Source organism: Apteryx mantelli, chromosome 14 (genome assembly GCF_036417845.1).
Source record: "Apteryx mantelli isolate bAptMan1 chromosome 14, bAptMan1.hap1, whole genome shotgun sequence".
NCBI classification, from domain to species: Eukaryota; Metazoa; Chordata; class Aves; order Apterygiformes; family Apterygidae; genus Apteryx; species Apteryx mantelli.
The window spans coordinates 17,846,313-17,863,263 of NC_089991.1; the positions used below are offsets into that span (position 1 = coordinate 17,846,313).

The window sequence follows — 16,951 nt, forward strand, 5'->3', positions numbered from 1 at the left end:
AATGATACTTACAGTTTTCACACTTACTCATTATTTCTTAAGATTATTCCGTGGACTCAGAATGCCCCACCAGTCAAATGAATATGGAGATGTGTTCTTTCTGCTTCATGCATCAGCAACAGCTGGAGAAATTAATGAGTGAGAGTTAAACTTTCAATTTCGTTGCTGATGCATGAGGCAAAAGACCCGTCTGTTTGCTTTTCTACAACTTCAGCTGGCAGAGAGCAGTAAAAGCATTTCAGACACTGGATAACTGATTGTAGTAGCAGTAGGTTTCCAAAAGCTCTCACCTGCAGGTGGCTTTTCCAGTCACTCCCAGATTACAAGTGACCCCGAATTATCACCATTCGCTGCTGAATGAGTTTTGGGTGAGTTTCAGCATCGTTCTTACCAAACAAATGCCCATATCAAAATCACCACGGGTTCAGGTTTGAGTAAAGCAGAACTAAAGGCTCCCCCTCTGCAGTGCTGACAGATGTTGAGCATGCTACTTGCGCATTTTTTGTATCTGGATAGAGGACACTGCTCTACAGCTGGCTGTCCAGCATAAGTGAACAGATTTTTAATGACTGTTTTGTTTCTTAACAAAAAGTTAAATGCTGGTTTTGACCAGAATTTGAGCATGCCAGTTTTTGACAGCTTATAGTTTTCAGTAAAAGAGTGCCCGTTCTACTCTATTTTTCACTTTTTGACAGGTTGCTACTTCTTCCCCATTGCCACTGCCTACGCTAGCTGTAATTCTTACTCTTTTTTCCTAGAAGTGTGTTCTGTAGACTGTGGCACTCATGGGGTGTGCATTGGCGGAGCATGTCGCTGCGAAGAAGGCTGGACAGGAGTGGCATGTGACCAGCGTGTGTGCCATCCCCGCTGCACGGAGCACGGAACTTGTAAAGATGGGAAATGTGAATGCAGAGAGGGCTGGAATGGGGAGCACTGCACCATTGGTAGGCAAACGACAGGCACCGAAACAGGCACATATTGCTTTCTTTTCATAAATCGTAGAAACATAGTTACTGTTGTGTATTGTAATAGGCTGTTCCTTTAAGGACCCTAGTGCTTTCAGACATTGTCTCTGGCTCTCAAAATATGTAGGGTGGAATGCAGAGGAACTCTGGGAGTCATTTAAACTCAGTAACAAACTGATTTGAGGAAAAAAAATCCACAGCAAATGAACATTAGTAAGTAAAGATGTAACAAATGGTCCATCGAGGTAGCAGCTGAGCCAAGCTTGTCAAACTTAACTAAACATTCCTTTGTGTGAATGGCATCTTTTTTAATTTCCTGGTCTGATGCATCAGTGCTTTGCTGCTATTATATATCACATCCGAAACACATCACCACCATCACCACACAGAGCAGGGGTCAAGTTACGGAGAAATAAGTGTTCCTGTTGTTACGGAAATAGCTCCCTAGCATTTCCCTGTGTTGTGCTGTGACAGTGGGCATGGTGTTTGCATATAGACAATCACAGCATGGGGGGGCCTTGTCAGTACTGCAGCATGCTGCTGTACCCTTCCCTAATAGCGTGCTGCTCAGTACAGCCCTGGCCTCATGCAGAGTGCCGTGACTAACGCGATTGCATCTCAGCTGTGATGTGTCAGCCTGGGAAGTTCAAAAAGGTTATACTTGCACAAAGTAATGATCTTCCATCCTCTCAATTACAGTGCTTGAAAATTTATTTTGAAGAGGAATTAATTGTTCCTAAATGAAGTTCTTTATTTTGTCTCTACAACAAGTCAGGTAGTGTATTTGGACTATCTTGTAAAGTTACAGAAAACAAAGGAAAAAAAATGTTATTTAACATTTTTTAATCTCAGTGGGAATTTCTGTGCTTTAATCTAAGTGGGAATTTCTAGGCAGGCGTATCTCTTCTGAGAAGTCTGAGGAAAATCATCTGGAGCAAGGATATTCAATTGCAAAGTGAAACAATATGAGTTTCAGGCAAGTGTATGTTTCTCTGAAGAATTTTGGAGGGCTGTGAGGTATACCTTAAAAGAAACCCACCGAGTCTGAACCCTAGATCATATTGTTTTAATTATCCTGAGGTGGTAAATTTAACAAAGAAAAGGCGGTAGGTGAATTGAGATTTTCATGGCAATCAGGGACCCTAATGGGACAGTCCTATTACGAGTGAATTGTTATTTCTTTAATTAAAAGTATGGTGAGATTTTTGCATCCCTCAAGCTGTTTTTCATTCCCCTCTGATTTCTCCTTGGATATACAAACCTTTTCAGATGCACGTATGAGTTGGAAACTAAAAGCATACCCTTACTAAAAAACAAAAAAGATACATATTTTTAGGGCCTGTCCTTTGATGTTGTGGTGCTGCATGCTTCCAACACAGTGTGCTAATATGATTTAAATCGAAGCTTTTGTGATGGAACACTTTGTCACCAGTGTAGATGCAGAGTGTTTTTTCACGATGGCTTTCTGACTTCCATCGTATCGACATATCTCTGCTAGATTAATCCAGGCATTTTGTTTTAATATTAAGTACTTCCCATCTTTACAAAATGCCTAGTATATAAATAAACTTTTTGCATTAAATTGTGCAGTAATTGCTTATTTTAAAAGTTGCTGCTTTGCACAAAATTTGTTTTGCTTTATAATCTTTTAGAAATATGCCTATGTTTAGAGAAAATCAGTATATTTAAAGTCTTCATTACTGTGCACACAAAAAGATGCCTTGTACTGATTCTTTAAGTGAATTCTGAAAATTACAAGCTGGACTGGTGATCCCTGAAGTGAGATTTTTAGTCCAAATGTTCAGAGTTGTAAAATAAATACTTTCGCTATTATTGATGTACATAATCAATTTTTCTCTTGAGAGAAAGGGTGATAGTCCTGAAGTAGATAAAATATGTGTAAGCTTTTTTTTTTTTTTTTGATATATGCATTAGAAAGATTTCTTTGAAATTTTATGTGTGTCTGCCTGTGGCAGAGATGAGACTAGGGCAAAAAATTTAGGTTTGCCTTACTAATTAGCCTACACTTGAATTTGAGCAGTCATAAGTTGCATGTTCTATGTAGACAAATATAGGCTTATTCCTGTGACTGGGCAGTATTAATGAGACATTTCATGTGTTCGTATCGTCGGGCTTGACTGTGAGGTCATTTGCAAAAGCACCAAAAGTGATGCCAAAAAGGGGATTCGGTTCAGAGGGAGCTCTCAGCTTGGTCCTGTTGCTCTGGTTTTAGCACAGAGGCTTATGCTACGTGGGGCTGAGAAGGAGAGAAGGAGAGAAAGGTTGCAAGAGAAGGACAAAACCAACTTTCATCTGTGTTTGTATAAAAAAATCCTAAAAATTACCACACAAAAATTTGTTCTTAACAAATGGATTGGTACTTCGGAACAAGGATGAGTTGCTCAAGGTATTTTAATTACTAGTTTGGAAAATGAAGGTGTACGGAAACTCATTTTAGTTTTGTGCGTTTTCTTCATGGTTTAGCTTTCAGATAAAAGTTCAGCAGACCATTTAATATCAGAATTGCTTACTGAGAAATGTCCACTTAAAAAGTTAATATTCATGAATGCACATCTGGTGTACTCAAACCTTGATCTTTTTTATTCTCTTTTATCCGAAGCCGTGTCTTAGTCCTGTTTGGAAGGTACCTGACAAACTGCACGGTCTGTTTCCCCTGAGATAGAGCCAGGCCAGACCAGAGTAAAATAGCATGCGAGCAGAGGTTCCACCTCCCCCTGCCCTGTGCACAGTCTGAAGTTTTGAATACCTGTGTTGTGTATTCAGGAGCAGTGAATGGCCAGGCTTACCTCACAGTACATTTGAGAAATTCTCCATATGGACTTCAGACAGAAAAATGGGAAACCCATAGGAGTTTGTTTACTCTGAATATCCATTTACTGCTAGACCTAGCCTAAAATCTCTTGAAGTCAGCAGAAAAACTTGCTTTGATTCCAGTGATTTCAGTCTAAGCCCACTTAGGACAAATCAATCTATTTTCTGAGGAAACACAGCTTTTTATATAAATCAAAATAAATTTTCTTTTCTGCATGTTTCTTTACCAGTTGCACGTGCTATATTCATGTGGCAGTGGAAGAGCATTCATTATATATAGCAACCTGCAGGTATTCCAAGTTCATTTGGAATATTTTATTCTATTTAATATAAAATTATTCCTTTATAGCCAGTTGACTACTCTTTGGTATTTCAGTGCTGAGTTTCTCAGCTTACATCCTCTCTGGCTAAATTCAGCTGAAGTGCTGTTTCTTTCCCTATTACTTGCATTATAGGAAAAGCACTCTGAAAAGTCTCCAGGAATGCTGCTATTAGTCCCCTGTTAATATGCCCTTTGTCCAAAGCTGCTGTCACCTATGTGCAGCAATAGAATTATGTATATAAATCAATGAGCACAAATTTCATCTTGTGCAGATTTTGATAAATCTATGGATATCCAAATAATAGAAAATGAAAGGATTCGGTGTCATGTCTTACTTAAATGCTGTAGGCAGCAAAGCAGAACTCTACACCAGACACTAGATTACACTTTGCTACTTAGGGTAAGAAGAAAAATTGCTTACTAGAGTGATGATGAAAAAAATAAATCTTGTGCAAAAATAGATCTGTCAGGATATGTTTATTAAGTGATTACTATTCAGTGATTGCAATTATGGAGGAAGTTACAACTAAATAATAGAGGGTAATCTAGATGAGGAAAAAATATTGGAAAACTAATAACAAAGCAATAGACTAAGATATAGCAGTTGCTAAATCTTAAACCAATCTTGTGCCAGAATTTTAAGATTGAAGATTTCATTTTTCCTTGAAACAACTGAGTTTTTAAGTGTTGTTAATGAATGCTGTTCTAAAACAGATCAGTTACATTCACTGCAAATAATATTTAGATGATAGTTAGAACTGTGTTCTCCATATGAACTGTCAGGATTGCAGAGTAAGGACAGCGTGATATATAGAGAGATCTTAAGAAACAGTCAAAATACCATTTTAAAAGTGTAATTCCATCTGTAATTCATGTCACTAAAGCATGAAATACGAATGTTACTAAGTCTCTGTCAAAATTTCACTGAGACACCGGTGCAACCAGGGTTTAATGCTACATATTTATGAAATTAAGGATTAAAATTAAAAGGACTACACGCATATTGTATCTTATAAGGTGAGCTCTCTCACCAAAAGACAGTATATGAGGTTTTCTTTGTGACAGCTTGTCATATTCCTGAAGCCTTGCTCTTATCTGCTCTTTTCCTCCATTAGATGTAGGTTAAGCATTCTTCCTTTCAGGCAGAAAGTGGCAAAAGGTTGTAGTCAAGGAATTTGAAAATATAGGTGCTCTGTTGCAGATTAAGATCAAGACAATTCTTATCTTTTCTGTTTCTTTTTTATTTTTAATGCAAATGAGCTGTGCCCCCTTTGACAGCCATAGAAGCTAAACCTTCAGATACCTACCCACGAGGCAAAGCCCGAAGACTGGTAATGTGTGCATCACTACAGGACTGTTCTTACTTGCCGTGATGCTATTTTTCAGAATCTAACTCAAGAGGTGAGGAGGATCTGCCCCTCTCTTCCCTCCACTGAGTTCTTGGCCTCTGTACCAAGAATGTCAAGCGGTAGCACATGTTCCCTAGAAAACAAAGGATTTGGAGCTCTGTCCTTAGTCCACTACCTTCTATTCAATATTTTCATGAACAAGTAGGGCCTTGAATAAAGAAGAAAGATTTGAAGGAACTGGAATCCCTTAATCTACACAAAGGCAGACTTGTGGGAAATGATCTAAAGTCTTCAGATGCATAAAAAGCTGTAGGGAAAAGGAAAAAAGTACTCTTTGTGTCTGGGTTGATTAAGATGAGAAGTTTGGGTTTAAGTTACAGTTTGGGAGATTTAGGTTAGGTAGTAGAAAAAATTGTAACAATAAATGATGAACTGGAATAGATGGTCTAGGCAAGTTGTGGAATCATCATCAGTGGAGCTTTTAACAACAATTTAAACATATGTCTATGAAGAATAGCATAGAAATAATTGATCCTGCCGTGGGGCAAAAAGCAGACTTCATAATCATCACACAAGATAAGGTCTCTTCCAGTTTGATTTTTAATGATACTATGAACTTGTCCCTTGGAGTGTAAAAAAAGTATGTTATTTTATAATGGCCTATATAAAGAATTGTTCTGTCATCCCTTTAAGAATCTGACTCCACTCTTAAAAGTGGAACGGATCATTTATCCAACTGAGGAAGGTGTGTATTTTGTATTTGTAGCACATAAGATTACCCGTTAATGTGTATATTGGATCACTCTGAAACACCCCCAAAAAGCGCAAATATTACGCCATGTAGGTAAAGGCTTAAAATCTCCTCCCTTTGGAGTACTGAGACTCTCCTAACTGAATACTAGATAGATAGTTTATACTTCTGTTTTCACTAAACAACATTTTTCCCAAGTGTTTAGGCATGAGCATGCCATTTCCAGCTTTTAGGCATGTTTACATTTTTTCTAGACAGGAAGGAATGCCACATATCAAGTACACAGATTTAGATTTTTACACTATCATGAAGTCAATAATCAACAGAAACATTCATACTGCAGTACTGTGTTATCTTTGGACACAGCAGGATATTTTTGTCCCACGATAATGCTTTTCGTGTCAAAGATTTTTTTTCTTCTACTGATTCTTCTTGTAATTACAACAGTAATGATTCAAAGATGAGGCAATTTTCAGGAGAGATGGAAAGTGTGTGGGAGGAGACAGTGGAAAGCCGTTGTATCTGACAAAGAGCAATTTAGAAAGACATAGATATATTAGACTTCTGCAATGCATTTGAACTTAAAATTAATCTATAACAGTTCATACCTTACAAAGTATAAAAAATCTTTCTAGCAAAAACAACAGTTTTAGATTGCATGCTCTGTAGAGTGAGGAATGCATTTTTTCTTTTTCTTTGAAAAATGCATAGCATATTTGGGCCATGACCACTTTTCATTACTGATGATTAGAAACATTTCAGTAGTATGTATAATGACATGACCAAAAATTTTAGAAACATTGGCTGTTTCTGTATCTGCAAATTCAGTTTCCTCATTCTTTATTATACAGTCATCTTACTGTCTTTACGCTTGGTAGCAGGTCTCTTGGTAAGCATGTCTATGATGCAGTCTTTTAAGTATGTGGTGTCACACTTGTATTTTGAGTATCATAGAATGGTTCCCCCCCTCCCAATGCTTCTCTTCAGCAGAACAGAACAGTAGCAGATACTACATGAATTAATCTGAGAGATTCTCAACCATTCCTGTCATTTTCTGCACGTAATTTACATTTTAATTTCCATCATGCAAGTGGAGAGAGACTCATAAGGTAGAAATTTCCCTTATAAGTGGCATTTTGATATTTCTTTGACCTGGGAACAGTAATTTTGACATTGATTGCACAATGGTATTTATTTATTTAATGTTGTTGTTTTTATTAAATATTTGTATGTGCTTACACACAATAGTTATTCCTCTTTGATGAGGGAATATCTTCCTCAAAAGAAGTTTACTGTTAAGTGAACCAGAAAACTGAGCCGAGACCCTAGGAGGGTTAGGAATGGGAGAAGCCAAGGTTGCAGTAGATCCAATTTTAGCCCAAAATGAATATTAGAGATTGGGCATACAATAAATTGTCCTGAAACTTCCTCCAAAATTTTGGTGTTTCAAATGTAAGCTAACATACATTGATTTAATCTTCTTGTAGGAGTAAAGATCTCTCTTACTATTCCAAAGTAATTTCTTAGCTGTAGTTATAGCTGATGTTCCTGATAAATAGGGAATCATAGATATAATCTAGTACTATATAGACCTGTAGCTGAGACTCCTGATAAGTAGAGAAGCACATGCGTTCACATATATCATATAATATTATATTATATAGCCAAAACCAAGGAATTGTACTAGTCAATTAGACCGGTGGCCATCCAGTCCAACATCACCATGCTTCAGTAAAGATGTAAGTACCCTCTAAATAAGCAATTGGAAAAATCTTGCTGGAAAGATGAAGCTTTGTGTCTTTGTCAACTACATTTGTGGCTGGGATGCTTGTGATTTTTTTTTGTAAATGTGTCGTCTTTCCTCTCTTCTCCTAAACTCTGAATAAAATCTCTTGGCTGTAGTTCCCAGATTATATGCTGTGACAATAACAGCTCTTATTTCTGGTCTCATGCTAAGATCTGCTTCTAATTTGTAACTCTTTTTTAATTCCTATCCCAGTAACTAAAACATAATTTGCTACTTTTGTATTTCAGGCATGAGTAAATTTTCTAAACGATTTCTGTAGCACTAAGGTATCCAGAACTAACATATGCAACCTCTTACTTTATCATAGCTGAGTGTGATATAATATTCCATCCTGAGTATATCATCTGCTTTATAGAGATTTGTATACAGGGAGAATGTTTTGAGTTTCAGGGAGCTGAGAAACACAATTACTTTTCATTTGTAAATCTTACAGAGGGCATCTGGGGATCTTTTTGGCTAAAAGGCAAGGTTATTCATTAGGAAGAATTTTCCTGTTTGTGTTCTTTGCTGAAGACTCCCTGTAAATGATTGAAATATGTCACAGTGCAGTGTCAGACCACTTGATCAGCTTTTCTCTTTCTTTGTGTATAGGATATATGCAGAACATGACTTTATTTATTCCCTTTCTAGCTCCAAAATGTTAATGAGTGTATTTTCAGCAGAGCTTCCTGCATTTTGTCTGGTACTTCAAAGATTCACCCAGCAGATACTGGTAAATGATTTCCCAACCTAAAATCACATTTCTTCTGCTTTTGGAGGGGCTTGTACATGAGTTATATTGATTTTTCTGGCCAATTCTTGAACTCTTAAAAGACCAAAAGAAAAGGGGGGAGGCGGGTAATCAATCAAGCTGCTGATCTGACTTTCGAAAGGGCAAAGCCGATTTTGCTGTTCATAGGAGTATTCACAGCACCAGGCAGTCTTCTCTTGTTCCAGAGATAATGTTTTCTCTTTTATTTCGTACCCTGTGGTGTCAAGAGCAGCTTCAGCAAGTGAGTGAATTACACGAGATTGCTGGATGCAGAATAACAAAGACACCAGAATGCTTGTGAGGGGTCAGTGAGATCGATCGTATCGAGACGGATAGGTAGTATAAGATCTTGGAAAAAACATATGTATATTTCTTAATAATAAATTAATACAAAAGAAAACAATACCTGCCCATCCTTTTGAGGACTACAATTAGTATTCTTTTTTTAAGATATCTTTTCATTAATCCCTTGCATCCTTGCTTATACCTCCTCGAAATATAATTCTTGTATCTTTAATATCAGTTTAACATAATCTTTTATTCTTGAAGATGCAGATAAGGCCAAGTGTGTTCTGCCTGACTGCTACAAACTCTACTCTAAAATAGAATAATAATTCAGACACAAGGCCTTACCTCTTCAGCTTTCTTGGGTATTTTTTCTCCGATTGCTACATAGTATCAAATTAACAGTAGAGTGTGTTAGAAGTTAGAGACTTGTTTTCCTAAGATATTTGATGGTTTTGAAATGCTCCATTTGATATTTTCTTAGTTTAATATTGTATTAAAAATATTAGTGTCAGAAAGAAAAGAAAAAAAAAACATCTTTGTAGCATCTCTGAACTGTCAGTTCAGAATTTTGCTGTGTGATCTATTTAGGGCTTGGGAGAAAAAAAACTGAGACTATCGAAAGCTTTTTCTTTAGACTGTCAGTTATCTGTTGTGTAGAAACTACTCACCGGGAATGAAATGCACACTGATGTTGAATACTGATACATCCTTCTTGCACAGCGCTTTCCATAAGACCCCTCACTAATACCAGTTGTTTTAAATCCTTAAGTAATGAATGTGGGGACTTGTTCAGAATGCCAGTTATGGGGTAGGCTGTATCCTGACCCGTTCTTATTGAACAAAGTTCTTACAAAATTTGTGTTACTCACTACTTTTCTCCTGTCCTATGCCTCCATCCCTATTCTGACCTGCTCATTAAATGCTTATTAGGATAACCTTAACTTCTGGAAATACTTCCCACAGATAGCCTCAGTCTATTTCTTTTTAGATAAAGTTCTTCTACACATACCAACAGAAGCCAAGTATTCTGTTAGTTAGGAATCTTCTTGTAGTGTAGTATTTCTGGCGTATTAATTATGTAACTGAAATGTACTGGATACATGAGCATTCTTGAAGGTGCTCAGCTCTCGGGTTATGGGCCTTGTTCATCTCTGTGTATTGAATGTGCAGACAATTGAAGTAGTGGTGGGGTCACGATTACCTACTTTCTGGCTGCCATTAATATTGTAACTAAGTGTTTAGATTTCTGCAATTTCCAGCACATGCTTCTGTAGTATTTTCAGTGATACAGTATTGATTCGCATATAACTGTCCATCTCATTGTGTGAATTATATTCAAAACACATCCATGCAGAGTAGGCAGAGGCAAAACAATATCAGTTTCTTACTGTAGCAGCAGTTCACAGTCATATTGCTAAAGCCTAGAGAAAAGGGGGACATGAGAAATTAAGGTTACTGTACTTGCCCCGTTCTGTCCAGTAACAGGATTAGAGCAGAAAGGTTTCATGGTCCAGCTCCCTCCTTGAAGATTATCAAATATGAGAGCTGACCCTGAACATTGGGTACTACTCACTTGACTTGAATGTTTCAATGCAAATAAATACCTCTGTTAAACAGTTAAATGGTTTTGATGCAAAAGTAATAACTTTAACAAAAACTTCAGTGTCTGGTGGATCTTAACATTATCCCTAGTGACCGTTTAGGCAGGTGAGACATGGCTGTCAGCTTATCCAAATCAAAACTTTCCTCCCTCTCATTCCAATACGCTTAAAAGATCCTTTTACTTCCCCCTCACTGCAATCTGCCAGCTCTATGGCCCATGACCTGTGTCTAACATCTGGGATTCATTGCCTCTTCTTGTGCTGTCTCGTTGGTTACCGGGAGCCACGCAGTGAGTCCCAGATGTTCAAGTGTGAAACAGGTTTCGTGTTTGCTCAAACACAGTTTGCATAATGGCACCCAAATCCTTCTCGTTTGTATTGTATCCATTATACAACGCTGGTAGAAGGCTGTGGGTTTCCTGCATTCTGTAAATAGAGAGCCATAATTTTGAAAAACTGCCAGTCAGTGTCAGGGTTTATAGCTTTTTCCTAATCCCATTGTATTTTTAGTTTCTGTTCACAATATTTAACAGTCCAGTGCAGAGTAGGTCAGTCTACTCGGCATCAGTAGACTATGGCATGCTTTTTATATGCTGTAAAGTAAGATACCATGCAAAATAGCTGCAAGGAGCGGTTTAAGCCTTTCTTTCTAAGTGTTCTTGGGTGATTAGGGTAGAGTTGAACTACAAGAGCTGATAGTTAATCTTTCATATAATTAAAAATGATCTGCACTTTTAACATTTTAATATATTTTTACAGAAACCCATATGACAAAAAGATGCATCTCTGCTGTATTCATTCCAGTCAATTATAAAATTGCAGATGTGATCTTTTAGGTAGATGTTGAAAGAGTGAATTTATTCATGAGTATGACAAGTGAGTAAGATTCATAATGAATCTAGACCACATATGTTTTAATTTGCTTTCAAGTAGTCATTCAGAGGATCGAACAACTAAGCTAAGAAACCGCAGTGCTTCATGATGCAGTCCCTGTTCTGAAGATGAAAGCAAGAAACAGAGAAACAGTAGCAATAATGGTTTTATTATTTAAGAAATAAATAGTCCAATCATGAATTAAAATCTTTCTTTTTTAATTAAAAACTAAAGCATTTTGTAGTGAAAAATATATTGTGATGTTAGGCTAGAAGCAAAGCTTAGAGGACAATTAACAAAAAGACAAAATGAATGAAAAAGATCAATTTAGCAGTAGCATTTTTCCCTACAAAATGATGTTTTATTGATCATAAAAGTAGCACCACATCAAACACTGTGATTTTCCAATTGGTAGAAATCAAAAGTGGTTGCTGGACTGTTTGTGGAGTGAGACCCTCAAGAGTAGCACTGATGTTATTTTTGTAAACTCAGTACGCACCCCCACAAAAAGCCTAAATGTCACAGATGATGCTGATTCTCCTAAAGCCAAAGAGACATTAGCACAGATGAGAGAACTGACTTTTTGTTTTGACCACTGGGAATACCAGAAGGTAGAACTCAGTTCCTGTAGCATGTTGCCATCAACTTTTCAGCGTATTTTAAGTATAAACTGATCTGACTTCTTTTGCTTTCCATTTAATAAAGCAAGGCAAAATGTGTATCTGCTGGGTTACAGATCACTTCCCTCTGGAATTAGTAGAGGAATTAGCGTTATAGTATGCAACCTTACAATGGAAGGCAGTGTGCCTAAAATTAAGCAGTTAGAAAAAAAAAGTTGGGTGTTTCTCTCCCTCTCACGTATTTTCTTTTTATTTTTAAATTGCAGAAGCACTTGCTTTTAAACAAGCAAAATAGTATTTTGAGCAGGAAGCCACGGGTCATGATCATTATTTACTGTTGAAAACAGAAAGCACAATATGAAACAAAATGTTAACAAATTCTGATTAATTCTATAACCCACAAATAATTTTTTGCAGAGTAATCTGATAACAGTACAGGAAAAACAATGGTAATGTGCCTTTTCTTGTTTCCAATAGATTTGAAAGATGTCTTAGACTTAAGAGAGAAAATCACTGCATAGGAGTTTGTTAGAAATATGAAAAGGAAATGAAAGTTGACATTGCTCCCCATGCAACATTGGTAATAGATAGTTGAGTTTGGAAAAAATTGTATAGGGACATAGATTTTTAGATCCAATGCATCTGTTTGTTGGTTTCTTTGGAAACTAGGGGGGAAATTGCATTTTGCTACTGCCTGGCTTGGATCGTTATTAATTGATTCTTTATCGTGAAGCCAATCCATATATATTTTCAGTATGTCCTGTGCAGGGTTGAACCTTCTTTGCCAAAATAGAAACAGTCAGAAATATATTGGATTTAGAATGAGGAAGAACTTCCATATTTGGAGAACTGGTTATTAAAGTCAAGGTCACTTTGTCTTTATGAAGGTTGAGGGGGTAACATTTACTTGAAGGAAATACTGGGTGAGTGCTATCCTGTAGAAAATGCTAAGCTTGTGTAAACGGGTCTGCACTCATTGCTTCTGCATTACTCCTCTACAAAGATGGTTCTAAATCAGAAACCTAACACGTGTATACGTCTGGGTAGTGACTGCTTGTGTAGCTAGAAAGCTGAAGGGGAAATTAAAACCCTATCAAAATCTATACTGATTCTTAAGCATTAGCTTGCAGTTGCAGCCTTTCCGTAATTCAAATGCAGATGGGCCTGGAGAGGTTATCAGTTTTATGATTTTTTATTGGAATCTTTTGTTAAAGAATTTTATAATAATTTTGCTTGCTTATGTGCTGAAGAAAAAAGTGAATCAAAATTGGCCAGTCCCACCCTTTATTTCAAACAATAGTTCATATCCCTTATCAAAAAACTTAATTACATATGAGATACCACTCAGATACCAAACTATGCAGATATTCTAAAGTGAGTCTTTAAAATTGTTAATACTTTCAAACTATGTGAAATTTTGTTCAAATAAAATGAGGATGGTGCTCATTAAAATCTGATGATTTCCCCCTTCCTTTTAATCTTTTATACACAGAGCGTTCAATAAGTAAAGTCTGTCTTCTCTCACCAGTATTTGTGTTTCTAGTTATCATATCTTGAAATGCTTATTACCTAATTGAAAAGTATTACTGCATGGAAAGTATTAAATATGAAATATTTTTAAGGGAAGATATTTATTCAGGAGAATTGGAGATATTTAAAATATTCACTTTCCATTTTAAACTGTATCTGGTACTTCCCCTTTAGGATTTCATCGGCATTTTTGAGATAAAATGCTATATTTTTCAAATTTTCTAGTAAGATGTATATTGCATATCTGATTTCTTAAGCCAGATATTCCTATTGAGATTTAATGGGAACTGCCCTTAAAAATCATTTGCATAATATGCCCCAAGGTTTTAATTTTTTTGTTTCATTTTCCATATTGTGGCACTTGAGATAAAAATGTTATAAAACATGCGGAAAGACAGCAACAAATGACAGTAGTCCTATGATTAAAAATTGTTTATTAAAGATGATGTTTTACAGGGCTCCTACTGCTGGTCCTTTACTCAAATTCAGTTACTTCATTTCAGATTAGGAAATAATTAAAATCAGTAAGTTGTTTCATTCAAAACAAAAGCAGGTGTGCGTGCTGGAAAATGCACTTTAATGTCTCCAGTTTACTGATACGTATGTTGCCTAGGAAGGCAGTCCTGTGTCATTAAACTGCAGGTTGGTTTTTCCAGTCAGTGATACCCAGATTAAGAAGGATTTTTGTGAAAGGTTCCTAACCACTTGCAGAAGTTATTACAGTAAATTGGATAGTCGCTATGCCTGGTTAAACGTATTCCCCAATATGTATTTACTTTGAAACCTAAAGCTGTTCCAAAGTTGACTTTGCTTGATTAAGTCCTGTGGAGATCTCATAAACTCAATAGAGTCAAACTGCATCCGTCTTCAGGTGAGAGGCCTTCAACTAATATTTTGATATTGCGAGGTGTTCTTTTGTTAGCTAGCCATGAAATATATAGTGGAGTATTTCAAGTAAGTGAAGACTTCTGCAGTTTGGGTTAGGGCAGAACTTCTCACTCTCTGCTCTAAACTGATAAAATATTTCTGTGCAGTGTTAAAAAGCTGCTATATACCACTTCATTTCTCAGTGGTGAACAAATTGTGTACAGTAAAGCCTAATTAATGTGTTTCTGACATGTTCTGAAATCCTCAGAATGTGGCAGCTGTTCAGCTATGTACAAGAAATGGGGAAAGATACTGTACCCAACTGAAATTACTGGAAACAGGGAGAGTATGGTATAATTTTATAATAAATTATACCATATATCAGTTATAATTTTATTTGAACACCAAGGGGGAAATAATGCAAGTCTTTGAAATAAACTTATGTTTTGGTTATTTTCCCTTTAACATTCCTAAAATAATTAATAACCTTAATTGTCATTTAGCTGACCCATTCACAAATGTTAGATTTTTTTAAATGTTATTAGAAATTCTTTTTGACTGATCTTTTGTTTTTAATAATGTTGATTCTGCTTTTCCCTTTTTTTTTTTTTTTTAACTGAAGCGAATATCATGACAATGCATAGTTTTGCGCCTTTTCACCTGGGATGAATCACGGAGCAAAGTGTGCTAAGCCAATGCATTGATCCTTCACTTCCTTTACAGCGGAGGTAGACTGCTCTCTAGATTCTCGGCTGCTGTCTCCAACTCACTTAGACATCGTGTTTCTCTTCCCTGGAGAGCTGTTCCTAGCAAACAAGTCCCATTATAACTAATAACAGCCTGCCTATCCCAGCATGCTTTAAAAACTGTGTCAAATACAGATGCAGGGCAGTGAAGTTAAAAGCCTAGTTGATGCTTCAGATGGCTTCAACTGAGAAATGGAAAAGAAATACCCTGTCTATAAGCAGAAAGCTGGCTTAAATATTTGTCCCAGAGAATTAAGGTCATTTCTAGTGAGGCCAGGGGAGGAGGAGAGTTATGAGTTGCCTGATAATGAACATTTTTAATATAAAGCAAGCAGCACTTAAGGAGTTCTTCACCTTTAAATTCCTTCCAAATACTGATTAAATGCTCTAGGCTTTCTTGGAGGTGAAATGGTGAGATCAAAATCAATATTTCAGATTTATTTAGTATTTAAATATCAAGGCAACTGGCTATGTTTGAAGGATTATCGGATTTTCCTTTACCATTTTTTTCTTTACCATTTAGGCAGATAAGGAAGTAACAAACAAAGGAAGTTATCCTAGGCTTTGTCTGTGCATGCAGGATTAAAAACAGTTTGGTCATGAATCTAAAATGGTATAAAAATAGCATTTCTATTCCTGTTGCTTTTTATTGGTTATTTGTGCAGTTGGTACATATAAAAACCAGGAAAATCGAATGATATTGTTCATGAGCTTATATATATTGAAAAGGGATGCAGAAAATGTCTAGCACTTTAGAATGAAAGGCATATATCTAAAACATATTTAATGTAGTGAAATATCCATCTTCTATGCTACATCTGCTAAACAGCCCAGCATTCACAAATACTCACATAACTCAAGGTGTATTATTTATGTATTTTATTTTGTTTTACATACATTGTCTATATGGTGGAATATTTCTCCTGTGACTTGGGCATTATTTCATCCTTTACAAATCCATTTAAAGTCCATAAACTCCAGCTCTAAAAACAAATGTATCTTGTGTTCGTAATATTCAAATATCTATTATTTGTTGTCACTTCTTAATCATACTTTGCTGTCAAGAAGATTTAAGTTTTCCACAAGCCAGAAAGGGTGTGAGATGCATTGAGTGTCTGTTTTTGTGTATTTTTTTTTCTTTGACCCTTTCTTTTGATTTTCCTTTGGATAGCTGAAATGTTTGGATGCTCTGGTCTGAAAACCATACAGTGTGCCGCCATATTTTCCATGAATGCTTTAAGAAGGCCAACTGCAAAATATAATACATATCTAGCTATATAGTTCTTTCAGTCCTAAAGGGATTGCAAAGTTCTGTACAAATTAAGGGATAGATGCTCATAGAGCATATTAATTTGATATGCAGTGATGGAGGAAAATGTGTGCTTGTATTAAGGCTCATGTTTATTCTTTCGATACAGATACCCTGCACAGTTATACAGGATCTGCATACCTTTAAGTTAGTTGCTAAATTATTAATTCTGTACAGACATCAATATCTGATGAATAACAAGTAATTATATTGTAATAATGCCTGAGAAAACTGTTATTCCCTGCCCTGAGAATTATGCATTATGACGCCCTAGAATTGGTAGGATCGTACATAATTCAGGTTGGAAGGGATGTCAGGAGATCATCTGGTCCGACCTCCT

At 36.3% G+C, this 16,951-nt stretch overlaps 1 protein-coding gene across 1 annotated transcript in view; it reads left to right on the forward strand.

Moving 5' to 3' along the window:
* Window positions 1–16,951, forward strand: part of TENM2 (teneurin transmembrane protein 2) — a 544,540-nt gene that overhangs the window by 459,942 nt on the left and 67,647 nt on the right. Inside the window, exon 14 of the mRNA XM_067304576.1 lies at window positions 759–971. Coding sequence (XP_067160677.1) covers window positions 759–971 — 213 coding nt within the window. The remainder of the gene's footprint in view (window positions 1–758; window positions 972–16,951) is intronic.